The sequence below is a fragment of the Cololabis saira genome, chromosome 2, assembly GCF_033807715.1.
Source record: "Cololabis saira isolate AMF1-May2022 chromosome 2, fColSai1.1, whole genome shotgun sequence".
Taxonomy (NCBI): Eukaryota; Metazoa; Chordata; class Actinopteri; order Beloniformes; family Belonidae; genus Cololabis; species Cololabis saira.
The window spans coordinates 39,768,204-39,794,407 of record NC_084588.1 but is presented as its reverse complement, the minus strand read 5'-3'; the positions used below and the strand labels follow the sequence as shown (position 1 = coordinate 39,794,407).

The 26,204-nt window shown below is 39.5% G+C and overlaps 1 protein-coding gene across 1 annotated transcript; it reads right to left on the bottom strand.

Annotated features, from left to right (window-relative positions):
- Positions 1–8,393: 8,393 nt before the first annotated feature.
- xkr5b (XK related 5b) lies at positions 8,394–17,422 on the bottom strand. Its single transcript, XM_061710987.1, has 13 exons — positions 17,193–17,422; positions 15,724–15,813; positions 15,542–15,647; positions 15,280–15,446; positions 12,927–13,060; positions 12,688–12,766; positions 11,743–11,912; positions 10,848–10,959; positions 10,507–10,671; positions 10,224–10,414; positions 9,972–10,067; positions 9,441–9,624; positions 8,394–9,112 (listed from the first exon to the last, which is right to left on the bottom strand). Exons 1-13 carry the CDS (start codon positions 17,299–17,301, stop codon positions 8,394–8,396), a joined length of 2,322 nt encoding a protein of 773 aa, XP_061566971.1. The 5' UTR covers positions 17,302–17,422.
- Positions 17,423–26,204: the final 8,782 nt, after the last annotated feature.

Here is a 26,204-nt window from a genome sequence, read left to right as displayed (position 1 = left end):
ATAAAATATGAAAAAAAAGTAAATGAAAAAATAAATAAGTAAAATGTAAATACAGTCTTCATCTTTAACAAAACGTTCTCGTATATATCGGTGGATGTTATACTTTGTTTGGTGTCAATTAGTCAATTAGGGATTTAATGTACTCTTTAAACTCAAGTAAGAAACCTTTAAAGTGGGGTGGAGTTTTGGAGTATTTACATTTGTGTATGTGAAATTTGCCATACAGAATGAACAGGTTTATAATAAAAGTGATGTCAGGTTCCTGGGGTCCACCATCTCCAGGGACCTGAAGTGGACCACCCACATCAACTCCGTCAGAAAAAAGGCGCAGCAGAGGTTGTACTTTCTACGCCAGCTCAGGAAGTTTAACCTGCCACAGCAGCTGCTGATCACCTTCTACTCTGCCATCATTCAGTCTGTTCTCTGCTCTTCCATCACTGTCTGGTTTGGATCGGCCACCAAACTGGACAGGCACAGACTGCAATGGACAATTAGGTCTGCGGAGAGGATAATTGGGACTAACCTCCCATCTATCCAGGACCTGTACCGGTCCAGGACCAGGAAACGGGCAGGTCAAATCTCTGCTGACCCCTCACACCCAGGACACAGTCTGTTTGAACTCCTCCCCTCTGGACGGCGCTACAGAGCTCTGTGCGCCAGAACCTCCAGACACAGGAACAGTTTCTTCCCGCAAGCGGTTGCTCTGATGAACTCTCACAAATAACAGTCTCAGAGTAGCCAAACACGTGCAAAAAAAAAAAAAAATCATCTAGCACCCTCTTTAATAATCATGTCTGCCTCACCCTGCTGCACCTCTCACTTTGTATTCACTACCTCAAACTGCTGCACCTTTAAAATGTTTATACTGTACATAGAAATACCACATTTGTTTATTGTTTATTTGTTTATTGTTTATTTCTTAATACCAAAGAGCGAAATTACCGGAGTCAAATTCCTTGTTGGACAATGTTCGAACCTGGCCAATAAAGCTGATTCTGATTCTGATTCTGATGTCATTTTCTTCATGGGCAAAATAAATATTGCACTCTTACAGTCAATTTAGATGTTTATCTTCATTTTAGATACTATATATTGTTCAAATTAAGACCAGAAATTGAGAGATCGAGCACAGTGGTAGAATAAATGAGTTATGGTTTCTGGTTCCACGTTGCAAAAAGTGCAGTTATTTTCAATCTCTAAGAATTTAGAAAAATATACATTTGTTGCATATATAGTTTGCAGAATTTTAATGTAAACCTCTTTTATTTTATTGGAGATACAATACTTATAAAGCAATGTCCAGGCCTTCTTCCACTCAGTGTCCGTAAACATGTTATCCCAAAATGCCAAAGCTATTTATTTAACAATTTAGTTCATGGTTCCCGATGACCACTGCCCTGCGTGTTATAAATGTTTCCCTGCTCCAACATACCTGATTCAAATGAATAGTTCACAAAGTCTGTCAGTGATTGATTGACTTGAATAGCAGGGACACATCACCAACAGGTCTGCAAGACAGTGGTCCTCTGGGACCTGATTGGAAACCCGTCAATCTAAAACGACATTTCTAAAACTATGTGTTCTTTTTATGTTGTACCAGTTTTTTTTATGTGCTTTTTCTAGTATTTGAACTTGCTTAGGAGAACAAATGAAAGTAATCCTAATGTTAAAAACCATCAGGACCAAGACAATGGTATATAGCCTAAAAAAATAGATAAAAACAAATATATTACTCCTTTTCAACCTTTACAATCACCATGATTATTCATGAACATGATCATTCTTTCAAACAGTAGATTTGATTTAGTGTCACATCTTCCGCCCACGTCATTCCTCAAAATATAAGAGATATGCTTAAACAAATGTCCAACCCATGTCTTAGCACAATTAGTCATTGTTTGCTTAATGTGCAAGGGATTAACACTATGATTTGACACTGTGACAATGACGTTTTTCCTCTTTACTTTCAATTGCTATTGTCTTACCTCTCCAGTTGTACCCCCACTTTTCACCTAAAGACTACTGAGAAATGTTCCAGCAGGTCTCTGTTCCCCTGAACAAGAAGTAGCAGGCATAAATGATGGATGGGTAGAAAATTGTTTTATGCCAACTTGAAAAATGTTTAAAGGACAAAATAAGGTTTAAAGTATCATTTGTGTTATAGTGGAATTGTCTGTTGTAAATGCAATATATAGTATATACAGTAACACTACGGTCTGACACCGTGATAAAGTGACTGCCACTTGATTGTCTTGTGATTCTTATGTCACTCTTTTTATTTCTGTCAGTTTCAGGTTATTTGTATTTTTTTTTTTCATTTTCTTTCGCATTGTTTTACTGTGGATTCCCAACCACAGAGAACATGCTGACTGTCTCGCTGCTTTCTCTTCCTTTTAACCAATCTGTCATCTGACTTTCAGACTGATGAGACTGTGAAAAAAAACCTCAAAAATCAAAGGAAACCAACTTAATCGGAAAAAAGCATAAGACCTGGCACTCACTGAAAGTTAAAAAAGGTTGTTACTCAAGCTGACAAAACCACAAAAATCACATGTTTCCTTCATCACTTACTGAATAAATAACCTTACTGAACTATTATGGAGAAACACATGGGTAGCATAGAGTTGCGCTATTTCATGCTGAATTTTTGACAATCTACCTTTAATATGTTTTTATTTTTTATTTGTGATAATTAGACACTATATTACAACTGTGAAAAAAAAGAAAATCTTACCTAGTGTTTCCCAAAAAGTTATAGACATGTACTGTCAGAGCCGGATTAAATAAATGGACTACACTAGGCAGACTGTGATTTTTGGGCCCCCCTCCATCGATGTTATTTATGAAATCTTAAACTTACCAAAGTTACTAATAAAACTTAATTCACATTTTACATAGCAAAGTCATAGTCAAGTTGGTTCTTTGTATTCCAAAATAAGTCATGTGTTGTATAAACAGTCAGACTATTTTTAGATTTTTATTATTTATACGTTTTTACAATGCTCTATTAAATGCTATTAAATTATCCTTATCTTATCGATTGTGAGCATTTTGCAGAAAATCTTAATTAAATGTGTTGATTAAATTGAATAGTTAAATAAGAAGTCAAATCTACAAAGACCAATACAATTTGCAGTAAGACAAAGTGTGCTGTAGTATGTATGTCTGTATGTGTATATGTATGTATGTGTATGCGTATGCAGAGCCGTTTGAGAGATTTGCGAGGCCCTGTGTGAAATAGCCAGGGGGGCCCTCGCGCGTGAGCGTAGCGAGCGCGCGCGAAATTTTTGGGTTTTTCGGGTCGGATCGGGTGTCTATATGCGCAATTTTAACTCTCCAATTAGCAAAATACTGGATACCTTCCCCTGCCTCATCATCATCTGGGCTTGCCTCGACGCGGGGCCCCATGGCTGCTTGAGACCCGGGCGGATCGGTGATTTTTGTAACAAATTTATCAAACGTGCCTTTCAGAGAGGCATTAAACTCCATTTTCTTTTGTTTTTTTCTTTTTTCATCCCCTGATGGAAATTTCCTGAATCTGTCTCGTTCTCTCGACATTGTGTGACAGTTTGTTCCAACTCCACCCGTCTGGATCAGAGCAGCTTGTGTCCGCGCTTGGTCTGATCAGTTGTATTGAACAACAGACACGCGTCATCATTGCACATATATTTATTGATATGCACAGACTAGTACACATTTAGGTCTGTAATGGAACGTGACTGTTGATATTTATAAGGAAAAAAAAATAAAAAATTGGGGGAAAAAAAAAACGGCCCATAGCGCCAGGCCCCTTGGGGCGCCAGGCCCCGTGCGGTCGCACGGTTCGCACATCCCTTGCGGCGGCCCTGTGCGTATGTATGCGTATATATATATATGTATGTATACTAAATATAGTAATAATGCACATATATATATGCCTTAGGTTTTTACCGGCATGTTATCAACCATTAATATGTGTGCAGACAAAAAAAAAAAAAAAAAAAAAAAACATTTTTTTTTTTTTTTTTTTTTTTTGTTTGTCCCTCTGTCTGGGCCCCCCCCCTGTCGGGCCCTAGGCACGTGCCTAGTCTGCCTTTGCGTTAATCCGGCTCTGTGTACTGTAAGTGACATAAGACATTTTGGGTTGCGGGCTTCTGTGTGCAGAAAACAACAGAATTTCTTTTATTCAGGAAGACATAAAAAAAATGATTGAACTGGATGAATTTAAGGGCAGAACAGTCAACATACATGATCATCTTGCATTAGCACAATTGTTACTTCATCATCTTATACTGATGTTTTGTTTTGTTTATTTATTTTCATGGAACCCAATCTGTTGTTTGTTCATTGACAACCTAATTGATCAGAAAACAGTCAGTTATAGGAATACAGTACTGTGTGCAGAGCTGTGACAGGTAACATAATCAGTCTCTTTGATTATTTGAAGTAAGGCTTTGCTCAAATTATCAATGTACACATTTCCCATTTATTAAGATACACTGAACACACAAAGAGTATTTTCTTTGTTAAAAAATTCCCTTTTTTTAAAAACTATAATAATAAATAAAACAGAGCATGCTGTGCTTCAATTATGATAAATGGCTTTATTTTGTTTGACACATCAATAGCACACTTTTTGAGTCAGTCCTACCAACCACGGTGGCTTTGTGGAAAGCTTTGCAGAGATGAGATGATACTTGATGAACAAAGAACGTCTAGTGACCACAGTGACTCAACCTGCAAATCTGCAGGTCTGTCAAAAAGTTGACCTGCTCTCTACACTTCAGCTTCAACACAAACCTTGAACATACATTTCCTAACAATAAGTGGAATCAAATATAAAAGCAAACATACAAAAAAACCCTAAATGAATTAAATGATAAACAAGAAAAAAATCAGGATATAGCGCAAATACACAAAGCTAAATAGGCAAATGTGCAGCTGAAGCAGTTTCTCTGGAAGGCAAAGTGCTGACTCATAATGACCAAGCAGGTTTTGCTGAGAACTAAATCATGTGCATGTATTTTTCTTTTTTCTCATTAGTGCATTAAGACACATTCAGTAAGCTGGATTATTGCTGCTGCATACACATACATTCTAGGCTGTGTGCTAACTACAATAATGTGAATGTGCAGTTCAGTGCTATTTTTCTCTGCAGGAGCAAGTACAAATCTTTGGCGGACTCCGTGAATGAGCAACATGCGGCGAAGCTACAGCAAATGAATCATATTGACATGGTTCAATAAAGCAGTTCTGCCAAAAGAGTTATATTCTCAGTACTTTGTTCCATAATGCTCAATTCATTTCCTCCTAAAGTGCTGCTAAGGCTTTCAAACCTTCAAACATGAGCAACACAGCCATCAACCAGCTCATTACACAGACGATACAGTTACCATTTACAGTTATTATTTGGTTTAGAAATAAACAACTAATGTTAGTAAGAAATAGAGAAATTAAAATGGAAGACTGTCATAATATATCACATTCTATGATTACACTTGCAAAACTATCTATATAGTGTGACTGTATCAAGACTGATGTCTGATTTACATATTTTTATCATCAGTTAATAGAGTCTTGAATCGTTTTTGTCCCGGTGACTACATTTTTAAAGCCACTATATGGAGCAACACAACTTCTGGTCACATGGGGGTATATATGTCTGCAGTGATGACAAAAAAAGCTACTGACAACACTGTAAATGAGTGGGGATGGGCCAACACATCTTGCTATACCACGTTTCCCCACTAGAGTTACATTTCACGGTGTTTGGAATTACAGTATGTACTTGGTTATTCATACTTGCCAAGTACAACTCAGGGGAACATACTTCAGAGGACTGGAGGACGCAGTTTTTTGTTTCTGAAACTGGAACTGCAGCTCGGCAAGTGGGCTAACTCATAAATAAAAGTGTAGTTTAATTGATCATAAAATAAACACTCTGAACATCAATATTGTTAATAGGTTTTATAATTTTGTATTTCAGCCAATGTATAAATAAAGTAAGCTGGAGGCAAAAAGGAAAAACATTGAACAGTACTTTGGCTGCAATTGATGATACAAAAACATGAGTGCAGACGGAGCTCCAACAATTTAACTTCTGGGTTGAAGCTCATGTGGAACTAAGATTCGTTGCAGTTTCTGAACTGACCGTTAGAGGCTGGCTGCCAAAATCAGTCTCCACTGACTCCTATGCTATAATGTCCAACTTTAGAGGAGAAATAAACATATTTCAAGCCTGTTTTGGTCTCAATTGTTTGATTTCACATCCATGACAACTCTGTTTTTTTGTATCACACCGGGAGACTGTATATAAAACATTACATTTATATCTAATATGACTGATTGACAGTCGGCTCAGCCAATATCCGTCGTTATCACATCCTCTTCCATATTCACCATGCTACCGTGCTTAGTGAAGCAACCAACCGCCTGTACGAACCCAGCCTCAGCCAAACGCAACAGGAGTTTTGGATTTTTCTGTCAAGTCAACATGTTAAACGGTATATCCCGCTGTAAACGTCTGCCGGTGAATCTGGAGATATTTTGGTGGGGATCCACTGAAGGAGCTGGTGGCCAAAGCTAACTGTGATTGACATAAAGTGGGTGTGTTCCCTCAGTTGTTTTTTATAGTCTGTGGTACAGACTAGCAGCATACTGGGAAACAGAGTTTCCTTGTGATATGCTGCTCCCATGTGGTCAGAAGTGGTTTCAAATACTGTAGGTTTCGATATGTTTTAAGACATTAAACAAAGGTTCAGTGTTTTTCTGAAGTTCAGACAGGTACATGTAGCACATGTTCCCTAAAAACAATCGGATCCGTTTCATCTCTTGAAAAAAATGCTTGACTGAGGTAGGACAGTTGACAGATATTTGTATGTAAATATAAGTTGAAGGAAGAGAATTGGAGAAGAAAATTAGCTTTTATAGTTTTACAGTTGAACATTAGGTCTGTGGGCCACTATTTAGTAAAAGGTGCAATGCAACTTTATTGATGTGCCACATGCCTCTGTGGGGTGTGTTGCTGAAATCTTTTTTTAGATATAGTTTGTTAAGGAACTATTAATGCAATAAACTACTTTAATTCCTATCCCAAAATATACATTTGTATTGCCACATTGAGTCACATTAATTATGCACAAGCCTTAAACAGTGTCACTGCCCTTATTATCCTGTTTCATATGTTATGTTTGACCAGTAATCCTACTCTTTCCTTCCTTTATCGTAAAAAATAATTTTTAAAAATGCGCCTGACTCAAAGTATACCTTTGTACATGTATGTATATACAGTATGTATGTAATATATATATATATATATATATATATATATATATATATATATATATATATATATATATATATATATATATATATATATATATAAAATCAATATCCTCAATACATTTTTAATGAATGATTTGTTTGCCTGAGAGTGTCAATAACAATAGAACAAGGACGGATACATCATGCTACTGTATTGTACTATTTCACAGATGTTACATTACGACTGTTATGAGTGTAAGCAGCAATGTGGTACTCTCCTACTGACATATTCGCTAAAGTGACTGTTCGTACGAATGAGTGGGTTCCTCTGCAGGATTTAGACGTACTGCTTAAAAAAGGTACAACAAGAAGAATTATTTCCAAACCTAATCAGTAACTTTGAACGCTTGCTTGGATTTAGGATACATTATTGTGGAGCTCCACTATGTACCGTATTCATTCACAAGTTTTCTCTTAGATGGACAACCCCCAACATAAAAAAGGCTGATATGGTAAATATTACAAGAACTTTACAAGAATCGCCACAGCAGACTGAAAAACAGTATGCTTGGTTTTTGTAAACCGATTCTTTTGTAATCTTGGGGCTATGGGATCCAATTAGCAGTTTAATATTTTACGTGAATTGACATGCTTGCTTATGCTTTGTTTTTAAGCCACAATTACAATGTTGTGCAATTAATATCTTTTCTTAATAATTCTCCCCTAAACTTTTATGGCAAGTAAATTCAAGCCAAAGGTTAACTACCTTTGGTTTACTATTACAGCCAAATGTACAGTACAGACCAAAAGTTTGGACACACTTCCCCATTTGTTTGAGAAGGTGGGTCCAAACCTTTGGTCTGTACTGTATTAATTGCTGGAATTGGCAACGTCATTGGTCCCTATAGATGATTCAATTGCCCCCTATTTACATTTCCTTTTTATTTATGTGATTTTGTCAACATTTTCTTCATATAATATAAAAAAGTAAGCATAAATCATACGATTAATATCCTTTTGCGATTCGGTTAAATGGCCTGCAAACCCCTGACCAAGTCTTCCCCAAGTGTGTTAATGCATGAATTATGTGTATCCTGAACGGCTATACAGGCAACGACATCTTCTTCATCCCCATCTTCTTCATCCTCACCTTACACCATCCTCTCTTTACTGTCCACGAACTGAACCATCTGTTTGCGAGCATGGGCGATGACTGGAGTGAGCGGGACGATTGGGGTGCCCGGTGTAGACGCACCTGGGGTCGGGGTACCTGGAGTTGACGCAGCGGGAGTTGAATCGTCGGGAGTGGAAATGGCAGATAATGAAGCAGCAGATAATGAAGCGGCAGGAGTTGAGGCTGCAGGAGTCGAGGCTGCAGGAGTGCTGGCTCCAGGGGTCCCACCTGGAGTGGTGCCTGGCGTCGTCCCAGGAGTTGTGCCAGGAGTTGCTGGGATGACCACAACAGGGGCCGGACCGGGACTTTCAGCTCCAGCTCGAGGCTCCAGTCGTGGTGTAGATGTGATAAAACGCGCTTCTCTGATCCGGTAGGGGCTTCGGTAGATGGAGATGGGTGACAACTCTGAGCCCCAGCCGAGATAGCTCCCGCTGGAAGGCGAGTGCGCATCTGCACTGAAGTAGAGAGTAGCGCTGGATTCTCCAGCAGTGGCTGACTTTTTATCCGGGGATCCAATCAGGAGTGGGGAGCGTCGCTCGGGTGACCAGGCAGGAGTTTTGATGTCCAGGGAACCCACAGAGGACGACGCCTCTGACAGGGAGGCAACGTTGCTGTCGATGTGACGGAGGCTTCCAGCTCGTTGAGGAGATGAGAGTGATGGTGAGCCGTAAACAGCACTCTGAAACTCGTCATCACCTTCAAATTGAAAGTATATTGAAAGGATGTGAATTCTGATAACAGTCAAAAAACTATATTACAGTATTGTATTTTAAATGCAGCAAAATGCATCAAAGTGTCAGAGAATAACATCACTAAATGCTGGCAGACTTTTTTTAAAATATAAATATCTGCAGCTATTATCTAAGGAAATAAAGTAATTTTTCAATGATAGTTTAAAAAGCATAAAATAATGAATCGAAGAGGATCTTTTAGTAGACAATGTTTTACATTTCTGTGTTCATTTTGTGTAACTATGTTAGAGTGCTCAAGGTCAGCATGGTTTGGTTTTAGAGAGGCATTTAACCTTTTTCATCTGACAGCGGTGCGCTTGATTCGTCTTCTCCAGTCTCCTCGAGAATAACCTCCTGGACTGGGATGATCTCCGGGAATCTTCTCATTTCCTGGAGGGCTGTGGGTGGAGCTTTCCTGACCGGTCGGGCTATAGCCGTGCTGGGAGTTGGCTTTTTTGGCTGCACAACTTCCCTGACCTGGGCACAGGACAGGAAACGAAGTATTGGACTTGATCTTCCTAACCGCTCTTAAAAGATACAACTTTGCAGTGGCAAACTTTATATAAGAAAAAGAAGGTTTTAAATGGACAATTATCTTACACCATTCGTAAATATATTTACAATAAAAATGTGTAATAAATTTAATCTCATTTAAGTTTTTTGTAAAAAAAAAAAAGTCTGAGGAAATTAGTATTGTCTATTATCATGATGCTTATGTCTTGTTTTTCATACCTTTCATACCCTGAAACACACTAATGTTGCTTTAACAATTAATTTATATTGTTATTGTAAAGATATAATTAGATAAATGAATCATGATTTGCCTGTGGGGCTTGGGTCTCCTGTGGTGGAGCTGGGGCAGGAGGAGGTGGAAGAACTGGCTGTGAGATTTGAGGAACCTGTGGCTGAGCAGGTGGATACTGTCAAATCACAAAAAATGATAACATCCCATTACAAATCCATTCCAACTCCTTAGAATTATAGATGTTTTGCTTCTCAGTCAACAGGAGTGACAACATTCACACCATTTAAGGAAACCATATCAAGGAGAGTAAAAGCTGAGATGAGCAACAAACCAGAGGAACACGTGGCAGACCAGGGGAGTGAAATTCTTCAGACAGACCCATCAGTCCGGCCAGCCCTCCTTCCCCATACGCAGACCAGATCATTGGAATATTCCCCGTCTTAAGAGCTAAGCGAATCAGCAGCCAGTGGTGATGCTTCCAGCCTTCCCACTGCAGTGGAAGGTCCATGAGTGTCCCACCTCCTGATCAGAACAGTCACAGTCATCTAATAATATCAAGTTATTAGACATAGATTGGCAGGCATATCGATACAACATTGATTCATAAAACGGACCAGGCAGCGTGGCATGTTGAAAGGTTGGCGAGCATTTCTCCTCCAAGGACAGTGATGATCCACGGTCCATGCAGGCTCCGCTTATACCCCTGTGACGAATGCTTTGGAAGATCTCAAAAGATTTAGAATGGAGGAAGCGATAATAAAGCACCAACGCTATCACCCCTACGAACAGAAAGACAGATGACAGGAGGAGAAACATCACGAGGAGATTTGGAGAAAGTAAAATTTAATAAAGGAAAATAAGTCTAGGGGCAAACACTTTTTTTTTTAATTCCCTTTTTGGAAGAAGAGACATGACCATTTACAGAGTTTTCATATTTTTATGCAAAAAGTCTCACCAATGAGGAAGCTGCAGAACACGGCTGCTGGGATCCCCACGGTGTCCCAGGACACCATCGTAAACATCCAGGAGGAGGCCAAAAGCAGGAAAGCATTCTCTAAAAACATGGCCTATGGAGGAATGAGCAGACTTACTTACACACATTTAGAAGTTAAAATAGCTGAATTTTTCTTTCGCATACAGAATAATTCACCCATCTTTTTGGAAATCTTCTATGAGATTGTTCCACCTTTAGTGTGTTATGTGACATTTTGTCTGTGTTAAGTCTGAAGAGTAACAAACCCAAACGTCTACATTGAGTGTTTCAGATAGAGGGTGTCAGTGGATGTTGCCGCAATGTAGAGTGAAAAAATATTGAGCTCTTTTTACACTAAATTATAGATTTTAAAGTAATAATATTCCATCCCCAAATAAACACAGTCATGCCTCTATATGACCTTGAGTGTAATGCAACCCTCTATTTAGAGAGCAAGACAAATTTAAAAAGGGCGATTTGTACTTATTGTTGTGTCTTTATATTACTCTTCAGAAATAACCTCCCAAACACAAGCCCATCCATGGCCAAAGAAAGGAAGGAACAAGGTGAATTAAAACAGGAAACGAGATCTCCCCGGAGAAATACTCCTCACACACCTCTATTGGGTCATAAGACACGAGGATTTGCTTTAAAGGAAGTCTGTATTTTTCAAGAAGTTCACAGGACTACAATAGTTCATCAAGTCCTTTTAAAAATCATGTATGTTTCTTCTGTTTCTAATGATTTAAAAATAGGTGACACCTTTTATGTTTTGAAACGCTGTATCGTTGATTTTCTGTTTTTTTTTTCAGAGCCCCCCTGCATCTAACATCCCTATGTACTGGTATATGGGATGTGATCGCAGACGCACACGTACCAGGTAGAACCCAGCCATGCGGTATCTGGATTGACCGTACTTGACATTCAGGAAGAGAAAGATGTGAATGGCCCCCAGAACCAGGTTGAAGATTCTCCAGCGACTAGTTGAGCGTATGATGTCAGTCTGCTGGGAAACCATCCAGAACGTTGCACCCAGCCAGTGCACACCTGACACACAAAACACACAAGACACATCCAAAAGGATTTTTAACTTCAAATACCTACAGAAAAATGCACAAAATTTCAAAGGATATCTCTTCAAAATGTCCAAGATGTAAAAGAATCGATGGAACATTTGTTTATGGAAATCAATTCATTCCTTCACACAATCAGTATTAGAAATTCATTTTGAGTTAAGCTCCAATTTGTATTTATTAAATGACACACTGGATCTTCAGTTAGACCGGAAAAAAAGCAGGATATTAATTATGATCACATACTTCGCTAAGAAATGCATACTTTTACTTTGGAAAGATGATTCCCCTCCAACTTTCAAGTTTTTTTTTTATCACATTTTTTTACCATTGGAAAAATTAACTTTGGAAAAATACAACCGTGGTCATATTTTTCAAGAATTTTGGTTTCCATTATTTTCAAAACTGGAGAATTTTTCCAAAGGGGACCAATGAGTATCTCTATTTTCGAACTTGTGCCGAACTTGTGCCTTTTTGTTTTTGTTCTTTTCCCTAGGGTAATTATGGAGAGGGTAGGAATTTGGGTAGAATAGAAATCGTGAATGTGAAAATGTGAATTGTGAAAATTATTGTGAAATAAAAAAATCAATATTACCTTCTGAAAAAAAAAAAAAAAAAAATACCTACAGAACATCAAGAAACTAATTCAGAATTATGAATAAATATGGTCGACAAGTTGGACCATTGATGTTTGTCACTCGGGGTGGGGGGGGGCATGTCACAAATAGGGCCATGGCATCAAGACTTACCGATAACTCCCAGCACCCACTGCTTGAAAATACGTGTGAAGAGCATTAGGACAGCAAACCTAGATCCCAGCATCCCGACCTGCAGACAGAAAACAGAGACCTACTTTACAAACAAATAAGAAAGCTCACACATGAGATCAAACACAGAATAAGTAATAAGCTACTAATCACACGGATACTGTTACAGGTGCTTGTATGTCGTGCGTATCGGTTGATAGAAGGTATTAAATTTGACCCACCCTCCAGAGCAGTCGGCAGAGAATTGCAGCGGGGGTCATATGCAGGTGTCCTGGCCTGATGAGTGAACAGGCTCTGGCATAGAGGACCAAGGCCCAGGCCAGTGATAACAAACACACCACAAAACACACCGAGGCTGGAGAGAGGAAACAGAAGAAAGATGCAGAGATGAGAAGAAATCTGAGTGTTCAAATACACTGAACAGGTTACTAGTGATACATATCATAGAGCAGATAAAAGGCTGCTACTGCTGGTGATTAAAGGTAGTAATTTCACTGATGTCAAACTCATTACCGGGACATATACAGGGGATATTGTTTGAAAGAGAGGGAGGCTACAACCTCAAGGGTCAGTTTAATTTTAAAGTTCTCAACAGATGCACAACACTGAAGAGCTTCTGTATGTCGACCGATGGAGTGAAACTGTGGAACAGCCTGAGCAAGGAGTTAAAACAAAGTCAAAACATATCACAATTTAAAAAAAAATACAAAGAAACATTTTTTCAAAATACGATGCGAATAAACATGTAGATATGTACATTTATTAATATATGTAGATATATAGACTTATTATGGATATAGATATGTTATAGTACAGTATTTGTGTATCTATATCTCTATTAATATATATTGATTTATAGTTATATATAGATATGTCGATATATAGATTAATAGTAATTTTTATGTATATAATTAGAAGTAAACATATGAACCAGTGTATATATAGCATATCTAGTCTTATATAGTTATTCAAGTATATTGTTATACCATTGCTGTCTATTGTTCTCTTTTATATTGTAGTATAATAGTAAAGTAATGATAATGTAATACTATGCATTATAATTACTTCTATTATTACATACATACATAGTAGACCAACTAAATGCTGGGCTTTTCTTTTCTTTTCTTTTGTTTGTTTTGATTTTGACTATATTTATATATACATACAGAGGTGGACAGAGTACTCGACCCCAGTACTTGAGTAAGAGTACAAATACTACTGGTCAAAATTTACTCCGTTACAAGTAAAAGTAGCTCAGTCAAAATATTACTCGAGTAAGAGTAGAAAAGTACTTGCTTTTAAAGGTACTTAAGTATCCAAAAGTAAATGCTTTTAAATTTACTTTAAGAAAAAGTAAGAGTAAGAGTAAGAGTAAATTTCTTATTTGCGACTATGTCTTGACTTGTTGCGGCTCTGTCTTGACAAACGTAAGCTACTTTGGCGGTATCGTTTTGAGGAGGCTTGACGTATTTCCGCTTTACGTACATCCCAGTGGAGCGTGCACTGTGATAGGTCTCCTCCTTTGACAAAAACAGCTTGTGTCCAATAGGATTTTAGGGAAGAAGAAAAAAGAGCAGACCTGAAAGTAACGAGTTCTTTTCAGCCTTCCTAGAAATTTACTCGAGTAAAAGTACAAATATTTGTCTTGGAAATGTATTCAAGTAAGAGTAATAAGTACCAAAGAAATCTCATACTCAAGTAAAGTACAAATCCTCTGGATATGTACTTAAGTAAAGTACTCAAGTAAATTTACTCTGTTACTGTCCACCACTGTATACATATAATTGAGTATTATATCTCTCAGGGTTTGACACTTCCCCCCCAGTCTTTGAGTTTCTGTTTTGCCCCGCCTGTGTCCCATCGGCCGTATTGTCTGCACCTGTGTCTCGTCGTGTCTCGTTATCCCCTGTGTATATCTGGTCTTGTCATTCCCTTGTTCCCTGTCGGTCCGTACTGTGCTTCCCTCCATGTGCTCCAGTTTTTTGATCCCTGTTCCTGTTAGTTTTTATCCTGCCAAGCAGCGCTTTTGGTTTTTGCCTCCTTTTGTGGAATGAATCCTTGTTTTTGAGAACTCCTGCCTCCGGCCTCCCTCTCTCTCCTGCATCTGGGTCCTCACCACACCAGCCTGACAAAGGCTTGACAATATCACTGTATTGAAGAGTTATTCAATTAGGGGTGTTTTATAGGTAAGCTTATTGAAACTCGTCTTGTTATATGTAAGAATGTATGTAAGATTCAGAGGTAGGACTCGATAAGTGCTTACTTCAATCCTACTCCGTTTCGAGCATGTTGGTGGATCCGTGAGGTCTGCCCAAGTGCTGTGTGTGTGTGTGTATATATATGTGTGTATTTGTATTCTGTTTTTTTTTTTTTTACTTTTTTGTATTTTTTAAACATGCATGTTTGAAATAAAATTTGAACTTTGAACATTTATATGGCAACTGCCTACTAAAGTGTCAGGATCATAACAGACCAACACAAGACCAACTGGTGGCCACCTGAATCACAGCATCAATGACAAACAGAAACTCATCATTCACTGGCTATCATTTCAGAGCCAGCCTCTCTACTTACCGGGAGACTTGAGTCCGATATCAGTACAGATGAGCACATAGGTATGGAGCAGGGTTTCTGGGAGAGTGACCACTAAGGCCTCGAACAGCCGCAAGGCAGAAACATCAGCCTGCTGCATGATCTCCCCGTACACGTCCTCGTCAGGCAGGTGCATACACTCCAACAATCTGTGAGGGCATGAAGACAGACATTAAAGGATACGCACCCCCAACCTAACCCTCCACCCCAGCCAGAGCCACATACATGAACAGGGGGAGCTCACCTTTTGAAGATACCCAGGTGCAGGATGTGTGTCCACCTGAGAGACTTCCTGCGAATCCGTCCATCTGACAGGTACCACAGGTAACTGAGCCACTGAGGAGCCCAACCTGAGACACAGTAAAACAATGTAATCAGTCACTTAACCCATCTATCACGCTATCTGGCTGTTGCTATGAGCGTTACCTGGTAGCAGGAACAGCGCCGTGAAGCCAGCAAGGTAGGCATAGCAGTAGTTGTGGCCTATCCAGAGATAGTACACAAAGCAGTAGATGACTGTGGAAAGACAGAAAAACACACAAATGTGATCATTTATAGGCAACACGCACATAGAAATAAATGATCAGACGTTCACACTGGCTGACTGCAAATATAAAACCTGTATTATCAAAACATGTAGATATTTAGTTTCTAGTTACGTGTCAGACTAGATGAAGTACTAAAGTGGTTTTTCAAATTTCTATGTAGGGCATTCTCCACAGTACATAACTCAACATCATCTCCAGAGTAAATAATTCAAGACAGTACAGTTTTAGATCTTTATTTTATTTCCCACTGTTGTAGTTACTTAGTGGGCAACGATTTTGCACACGTTACCTCATTCATTGACCCAAGAAATGGCCTTTCACTTGTTAGTGTGTCATAATCAAACAGTGTGAGTAACAGTATAATGACGACATTATATGTATAGTATAGTGAGTAACAGCATTATGACATTGTATTAAGTATTTGCAAATTCAAGTGTCGATACTTTTATTCAGCAAAACCTCACCAGCTCACACAGTTACATCCTTATTGATTTATTCATTCAATCCCCCAGCAGGGGCCCTCTGGCTTCAGAGGGGTGTTGATATATCTGCAGTGTTTACAATGTTATGACAGAGGCAGGGGACGTTGGATTTTACTGTTAGTGTGTCCACACTGTTTTAAATGACCTCTGTTCTGCATCTCATGGCTGCACCTCCTGTGCACCCTCCATCCCTCCCTCTGCATCTCCGCCTCCCTGCCTCCCTCCATCCCTCCATCCCTCCATCCCTCCATCCCTCCAGCCATGAAACCTGAACCTCTGTAGCTGCTAAACGGGCGGGCAGACTAGGCCCCAGTTTTGGGGGGGTATACGCCCATCCCATCGACCATCCCTCCACTTCAAAAGAGAAAAGAAAAAGGCGCTAAAATATAACATGGCATGGCTTGGTTTTATTAAAGAAAAATCTCCCAGATCCTGCAATGATCAAGTTTAAAACAGGAATACAGGTCTAGTGAGTCAGCAGTATTTTCTCGGTGCAGGATTTCATAACACCGATGGCTTCAAAATAGGAAAGAGATGCAGACACACCGCGGACTGACTGTTATCCATCACAACACCTGAAATCAGTCTTTCAGTACACTAGACAACAAATGTACGATTAGGGAATGTAGATCTTGCAGCATTTACATCTGCCTCCCCTCTCCTCCGGACACAGCCTCTATAGACGCAAATAACTTCACTGGAATAAAAACAAGGATTGGACTCAAGTGTATCTTCAACCAACACAAACTAATGTCGCATCCAGTCGCATCAGTGTGTGTGTGTGTGTGTGTGTGTGTGTGTGTGTGTGTGTGTGTGTGTGTGTGTGTGTGTGTGTGTGTGTGTGTCCCAGGTAGGCAGGACTCACGCGCCGTCCTCTCTGCAACGATGAGAAATGCGGTAAAGGCGAAGACGCAGACTTGGCAGCAGGGCATGCAGGCGCCCCCGCTGCTCGGCGTGGGCGAGTAGTCCCTCATGCTGGCCCTCGGACCAGACCAGCACCGTGGATCCGCTCACAGCTCAGTCTGCAGGCCCGGTGGCTCCAGCTCCAGCTCCAGCTCCAGCTGCGGCAGCAGCAGCCCCGCTCTCAGCTCCGCGTCCCGGCCAAACCTCGCCGAGCCCCGCCCGTCCCGTTAAAGCCGCACTGCACTGTGTGCGCGCACAGCGCAGCTTCCACTACACGAGCACCCAGCCCGGACTGCTCTGCAAGGAAACTGGACCACATTACACCGGTCATGAAATCGCTACACTGGCTTCCATATGGAGGTAGATTTGTGTCTTAATTATTCAATTAAAAAAAAAGATTGCTTCAATCAAAAAATATATTTTCAATTTAAAAAAAATTCACTTAAAAAAAAAAAAAAAGATTTCAATCAAAGAAAAAAAAGTGTTTGAATGCAAAATAATATTTGAGACTCAAAAAAATGCATTTGAACACTGTTTTTCTTGGATTGGAAATGTTTTCGTTGATAGAAGTGAAGTTTTTTTTGTTTGAAGCAACTTTTTTGATTGAAGTAGTGTTTTTTTGTGTTTGGGCCATATTATGGGTAGGACATTTGTGTCTCAACAGTGTTCAAATGCATTTTTTTGAGTCTCAAATATTTTTTTGCAATCAAACACTTTTTTTCTTTGATTGAAATCATTTTTTTTATTGAAATTATGTTTTATTAATTGAAAATATATTTTTTGATTGAAGCAATCTTTTTTTTGATTGAATAATTAAGACACAAATCTACCTCCATACTTCCAGTGAGTCAAAGGATAGAGTTTAAAATCTTACTGCTGGTCTACAAAGCACTGAATGGTCTTAATTTAAGAGTATGCTTCAGTAAACAGTAATGTTTTTAGCCCTGATTTGAAGGAGCTGACAGTTGGAGCAGACCTCAGGTCTACAGGAAGTTTGTTCCACCGGTGAGGAGCAGAATAACTGAACGCTGCCTCACCTTGCTTGGTTCTGGTTCTGGAACCACAACAAACCAGATCCAGATGAACCTCAGGGGTCTGGGAGCTTCATAGGGAACTAACAGATCAAGCATGTAATTCTGTCCAAGACCATTCAGTGCTTTGTAGACCAGCAGTAAGATTTTAAACTCTATCCTTTGACTCACTGGAAGCCAGTGTAGTGATTTCATGCCCGGTGTAATGTGGTCCAGTTTCCTGGTGTTTATAAGGACTCTGGCGGCAGCGTTCTGGATCAGCTGCAGCTGCCTGATAGATTCTTGTTAAGGCCTGTAAAGATGCCATTGCAATAATCCAACCTACTGAAAATGAATGAATGCATAAATGAGTTTTCCATGTCATGTTTAGACAGCATCCACAAGCACCCAGTCTGGACTGTTGTGGCCTTTTCTTTGGCTTGCTTTCTAAAACAATCTAAACAGGCCTTAAAACCTTTATTGAAACTGCTTCAAGAGATAAATAAACTGCAAGTTAATTTCTAAGTTCAATGTTTATTTTCTGTAAATGTCGGCAACTGAAATGAAACTTGTTTTGTGATACTGCGAAGTGTGTTCATAATATTTACAAGTCAACTGAAATGTTTCTGTATTTTTTTTAATTGTCATTGCTACAAGTTTGTTGTTTGTTTGTTTTTCTTACTGCAAGTCTGCAAAGTCACATAATAATGAATAGCCTATGATGTATGTTTATTAGAGAAAAAAAGCAAGATGACCTTTACATTTATTTGTTTTATCTTATTTTAACAATTGGTAGAGCCCTGGTGCAAAAATACACTTGTAAAACCACAAAAACAGGTGTTTCATAACATGTAACAAGTAGTGCCTTCATCCACCAACCTGAAAGTTGCTGGTTTATTCTTGGTCTTAGGCAGTAGATATGATTAAATGTCCCTCAAGAAATTCCCCTACACATGGCTTCATGTGTGAAGCCATGTGTGACAGCCAATACGGGTTCAGAAAGCAACATTCGACAGCACTTGCCCTCACAGAGTCCATAGAACTGATTAAAGATGCGCTTGACCACAAATTATATATAGTAGGCATCTTTATTGACCTCAAAAAAGCTTTTGACACTATAAATCACGATATTTTGATTGAAAAATTATATGATTACGGTATCAGAGATACAGCTTTAAGATGGATCAAAAGCTATCTATCTGGTAGAGTCCAATATGTCCAGATGGGAACAAATAGGTCTACATGCCTGGACGTCGTCTGTGGGGTCCCACAGGGGTCAGTCTTAGGCCCTAAGCTATTTACTCTATATATCTATGACATAATCAAAACATCTGATGTATTAAAACTTATTTTATTTGCTGATGATACAAATATTTTCTGCTCAGGAAACGACTTGAATATACTGGAAAAAGTGATCAACAGAGAAATGACAAAACTAAATACATGGTTTAATATAAACAAATTATCACTAAATCTGGCAAAGACCAAATTCATGTTATTTGGGAGAAATAATGTAAAGAAAAGCATAAACTTGCAAGTAAATGGAAACAATATAGAAAGAGTGAGGGAACATAAGGTTCTGGGTATATTAGTGGATGACCTCTTGACATGGCGACCACATGTAAAAATAATTCAAAATAAGATGGCAAGGAGTGTGTCCATTCTGTGGAAATTGCAGAAATCTCTCAATTTAAACTCGCTTAAGACCATATATTCGGCACTAATAGTCCCACATATGAGGTACTGTGTAGAAAATTGGGGTTTCACTTACAAGGCCATTACAGAACCAATATTTAAATTGCAAAAAAAAGCGCTTCGCATCATACATTCTGTCCCAGCCAGGGCACATACGAACGAACTGTTCATAAAGACGAAATATCTAAAACTGAGAGAGATACTTCATTTTCAGATGCTACAAACAATTTACAAAGCAACACAGGCGGCATTACCAGTAAATGTTCAGAAATTGTTCACTCTTAGTCAAAGTCCTCACAGCATGCGCAGCTCGCTGCAGTTTAAACAGAAAAAGATAAGGACAATGATGAGAAGCCATAGTTTGTCAGTAGCTGGTGTGAAAATGTGGAATAGCCTAAACAATGAATTAAAGTTAGCAAGAAATTTAACAGTTTTCAAACATGAGTTAAAGAAGCTGTTATTGAAGGAATATCAAACCTAGGTACAGGAAGGCAATGTCTGGCTATGTGTACGAAACAAGGCAATGTGGGAAAATCAGCACTGGAGCACCTGGCATGGAAACAAAACATGGAAACAAAACAAAGTGACTATAAAATGTGTGTGTGTGAAATTGAGCTCTATCACAGCACAGCAGATATCACGACCAAGCAGAACATAAAATCAAGAATGGAGATTCTGAACTGGTCAGTAAATGCTATTGACAAGATTTTTTCTACACGGCGTGCTGGGACAGGGGAACCGGCCTGTCCAGATGGGACATTCTTGGCGGGGTACACTATGGACAGTTGGAACAAATGGAGAGTGGTGTGTCTTGGGGTGCTGGATATGGAAGACGTGGAGGACGTCTATATCTTCACGGGCATGACGGTGGGCCTGGTGATCCTAGTGCTTGGCGGTGTCTGGATGCTACAAAAGCTGAGAAAAGTGAGAGCTGATCAGGCAAAGCTGCTCTCTGGCCTCTCTGACATCCAGGGGAGACTGACCAGTGTATGGTCGGATGTGTCCAAAGCTCGTGAGGAGATGAAGTCAGTACGAGCGGAGGGGGCAAAGGCTGTGGCGGCTAGAGAGCCAGAGGACAGCGACTAATCAAAATCTGCATTGACACACGCACCTCCATTGCAAATTGGATTGCATGCAAAAAGAGACTTGGACATAAAAATAACTTAACAGTGGACACAGTAGTAAATCACAGGAACGGTGATCAGGATGAGTGGACTGGACACGTGTACAAACATACATGCTATCTGGACTGTGAAGGATGAAATTAGACAAATTGCTATGTGGTAAACTATGTATCTTACTGAATTCTGTTGTTGATGTGATCATGAATCTTACATAGAACGGGGCGGGACTTTGATAAGCGTCAGCTTCTCCCGTACCCTTTTCGTCATGTGTTGAGTATGCAATGTATAATGTTCTGGAGATGAAATGTGTCTATATAAACATGCCGAAATAAACGAAATAATAATGTGCTCAGCGGTGTGTGAATGATACCTAACCCTAACTTGTATAGACCCATTAACTCATTAAGACACTTGTGTGTGGGCTAATGTTCATTTACCTGTTAGGATTTCATGAAATTATTGAAGCTCAAAACTGTCTGGGCTCTCTCTTCAAAGTAATCTCATTCTGATTAAGAGCAAAGGGTAGACAGAGATTAGATTAGAAGTTAAATACAATACACATATTGTTGGAGAAAAGACTGGGGAAAGGCGACACCTTAAGGTGACTTTCCCTTGAAGCTGGCTCTTCCAATTAAATTAATTAGCAATACACATACAATTTGTTGAGATAAGACAATGGAGAGAAACAGATGTTTAGCATTGGGGGGTCTGGTCTGCGGTCTGGTTTGACACCTCAGATGGGAGACAGTTAAAGGAAATGTAGAGCTGGAAGTGACAAAGTTCGGGGGTCTTTTCCCGTTCCCTCCACCAATGAAATTCACTTGCAAAGAACACCCCCCTTTAGAGTATAAAATCAACTGGACTCATGAAAACGTTGTGCATTTCTCTCCGACCCACTTTCCTACCCATGAGAGAAGTGTACCTCCAGCCGGAGACAAATGTACTTCCGGCCGGAAAAACCTTGTGCTTGACATGATTAAAAGTTGTATTAACCTGTGATTCCATTCCACTAGTCTTTCTTGGTTCACCAGACAAAAGAACACATATCTTTCATACCAAATGTATATACATCCCAAAACATCATTGATCATCATTCATTTTTTCTTGTTATCTTTTTCTTTTTAACCTGTCCCCGATTTAAGATCAGGAATTTGTGTGCCACTACAAATGTGGCTCTCATTTGATGAGGGGTTCCTCCTCTTTGACGTCGACCTCTTCACACATTATCCATCACTCATTCTAACATCTCTGCCTCCTCATCCATGATGATGCCACTGCTGTCCAGGCTGTTCATTCATCTACTGTCTTTCATCTTCTGAAAAGACAGGAAAGTAATAATACCGAGTGTGCTGTAGTGTACAACATAGGTGAATACATCCTGCCCAACACCATGTAAAGTGATTTAAAATGTCATCAACTCACCGTAATTGTCATTAACAAATTGGACAGCACAGAAAGGCAGCTGCTTTTATGTCAGATCCAAAACCGATCTCTTAGACTTACCATGTAGTAATGTGATCCAAAATAAAAACTCAGAAAACTGTCAGGGTTTGACATTTCCCCCAGTTTGTGTTTTCAGTTCTGCTCCTCCTGTGTTCCATCTGCCCTGATTGTCCGCACCTGTGTCTCGTTATCCCCTGTGTATATCTGGTCTTGTCTTTCCCTGCTCCATGTCGGTCCGTACTGTTTCCTTCCTCCATGTGTCCTGTCAGGTTTTTGCTCTAGTGTTTTTGTAAATCCTGCTCTGCAGTGTTTTTGTTTCTTGTTTTTGTTAAATAAATCCTGCTTTTTTCCAACTCCTGCCCCCTGCTCTCCTGCGTTTGGGTCCTCAACAAAACCCCACCCGTGACAGAAAACACTTCAGCACTGTATAAAAAGTTTTCTTTCATGTTTTGATAGATTCAAAGAATATAGTGTTGCTCACATTTATTGTGAGGCGCTCTATCACACATTATATACATTTTGTTTTTAGATGCTCATAGTCTAAAGCAGGGGTCACCAACCCTGGTCCTCGAGGGCCGGTGTCCCTGCAGGTTTTAGATGTTACCCTGCTTCAGCACACCGTGATAAAAGGAGCTGTGTCATCAACAGAACTATCCAGACCTTGATGACAAGCTAATGAGCACCGTTAATTAAAATCAGGTGTGTTAAAGCAGGGAAACATATAAAACCTGCAGGACCCCGGCCCTCGAGGACCAGGGTTGGTGACCCCTGGTCTAAAGGGAAAAAAGCAGGGATGCAATGAAGCATGTGTGAGTGCGGTGATTCCTGTTTGACTTTTATTTCATTAGCAACTGTACAGACCCAACATATTTCATCCAACTTCCATTAATTCCATCAGCCTGCAACATTTTACCTAATTTAAGACGGGAAATGATTTTTTTTTTTTACTTTTTGATATATACCTGATATGTGTAACTTATGATGACATCACATTTGCATTTTTTTAGAGTTAAAATAGGGTGTATTTTGTTTTTCACATCATTGCATTTGTGATATTTTTGAATATCCATTCGGAGTTCCTATTTTGTTGTCTCCTTCCTGAGTCTAATAGAATAAAAAGTTTTTCTGTGATGAGCCATTAATATAATGGTTAACATCATAGGTGGTTTTTGCAGGGGGATATTTCTGCCTCCACAAGAGGGTTTTTCCAACAAAACAAAAATATCTGGTCATTCAAACATGGGTATCTGTTTCTGGTAATTACGTCTTCGTTTTTTTTTTCTTTGTGCACTGCATTTAACAATGTAATGTACTTAATGTTTACTAAACATGAGCTCACATTGAAGCTTAAAGGAGAGTTCTGTTCACAGTTTTGGTATCTTTACAAACCTAAGCACATACCCAGGTGTATATTTCTGTTTATGAGCAACGATAGTGCTGTAGAGAGATTCTTTCTTTCACTTAATGTTTGCCGGGTAGCTGCTGGAGCTAGAGAGTTCATTGTGATAAAGTAGCATCCAGATTCACATTTGACTACAAAACAGAAGGAAAATGGTTAGATATTACAGGAATATATCACATAGAGAAAAAATTAAACAACAAAGACAAAGAACAAGATCTAAACAAAATGTGATCTAAGCCAGGGGTTCTTAACCTTTCTGACCTTGGGGCCCAATTTTTTCAGTACAGAGCGGCCCGGGGCCCATTAAATATTAACACTGTATAGCAGGGGTATTCAACTTTAAGAGATCCATTTAGAGAAAATGTACTCAAGCGAAGGTCCAGAACATCATAATATATATATATATATATATATATATATATATATATATATATATATATATATATATATATTCAAGTAGCCTCATAGTTGTATCAACATCTGCATCTGACTGTTATATTAAAAAAGTACATATTTGCCCATTAACATGTGTAACTTCAATTACACATATTTTTTTCTCTTAAAAATAAAATAGATTTTATTTTATTTTTCAAATGCTATCTTATTTTATTTCTCTACCAGCAGTTTGAATTTCCCCTTTTCTTTGTTAATTGTCTCAACACATTTTTATAATAAATGAATATAAACACATCTTAACAATTTAACAGTTTTGCAGTTTTTTTTTCTTCCCCTTAATCTTATGCCCCCACTTTCTGTCGTTCAGTGAGAGAACTGAGCTCTAATTTCTCCTGCCAGGACTTTAAATCTGGGCTGGATGGTGTCAGGTTCTCATATGCATGAGAAGGTGCTCATTGATGAACCTGGAACGATATTTAGTTTTAATTATGTTCATTGTGGAGAAATCTGCTTCACAGCTGTATGTGGAGCCAAACATGTTTAAGATGGTCAGCTTATTTTCTGTGACTTCAGTTCAGACTTGAGTGGATATGTTTGATGAAAAACTTTGTGTTTTGTTTCAGTGGCGTTTCACTTTCGCACTTTGAACGCCACGGTCTCTGAACGTATGAAACACTGGTTTTGTCCCAGTGGGAAGACTGAACAGGACGAATTTGTCCATTCCGGGTTGAACTTTCCTTTCCACCTGTTACGCTTCTCATCTCTGTATATAGTCAAGCTAATTACTTACTAAGTAACTTACTAAGTTTTATTTACATTAATAAGTTGTCAGGACTGCGTGTGTCGGATTTCATCCGAGCCTGATCAGCTGTGACGGGCACAGCCCGCACCGCAGCTCTCTGGTCGCGCTGCAGCAGTTACTTTCCGATGCTTTTGCGAGCCCGAACAACAGTCCAGTCCAGCAGACACGTCAGCCCACGCATCTACATGTACAACCCTTCAGCAGTAACGACGGAGCCCGCAAGCCCGAGTGGCACCGACCTCCCCGGCCGCGGGGACGCGTCAGGATAAATGAACACGCCGCGCTTGCTCGCTCTGGGCGCAGACCCAAGTAATCGATCCCTGATCCTGGCGGATCTAAACCTACTCTGTGCAAAATGAATGATTTTCTCTATAAATACACACCATTTCTCTTACTATTACACGTACAGCTAGCTGAGGGTCTTCTTCTCCTCATTTGGTCGGGAGTTGTTATGCAGTCCCGCGGCCCTCGCGGCCCACATGTACAAAACAGATTTTTTTCCGCGGCCCACTAGATGGCGCTCGCGGCCCAAGTGTGGGCCGCGGCCCTATGGTTAAGAATCACTGATCTAAGCCAAACATAAAAACTCCAAGGGCAAATTTCATTAAACTTGGAGTTAAAACCATTCAAATGTTTGTGTAACCTTTGGAGCACAACATAGAACTCCTGAAACTGCGCTTGTTTTACATCAAATGAACATAGAAAGATTTTTTTTAAACTTATATATTTAGGAGTTTGCATGTTCTCCCCGTGCTTGCGTGGGTTTTCTCCGGGGATCCGGCTTCCTTCCACAGTCCAAAAACATGCATATTAGGTTAATTGGTGATTCTAAATTGCCCATAAGTGTGAGCATGAGTGTGAGTGTGCATGGTTTGTGTGTTTATATGTTGCCCTGTGATGGACTGGTGACCTGTCCAGGGTGTAACCCCTGCCTCTCACCTGAAATGAGCTGGGATAGGCTCCAGCAGACCCCCGTGACCCTGAAAAGGATAAAGCGGGTATAGATAATGGATGGATGGATATTTAGGAGCATAAACTAGGTTTGCTTAAAATTAGCCCAGTTTTACGCAGAAACCTATTTGCAAGTGGTTATTATAAAAAG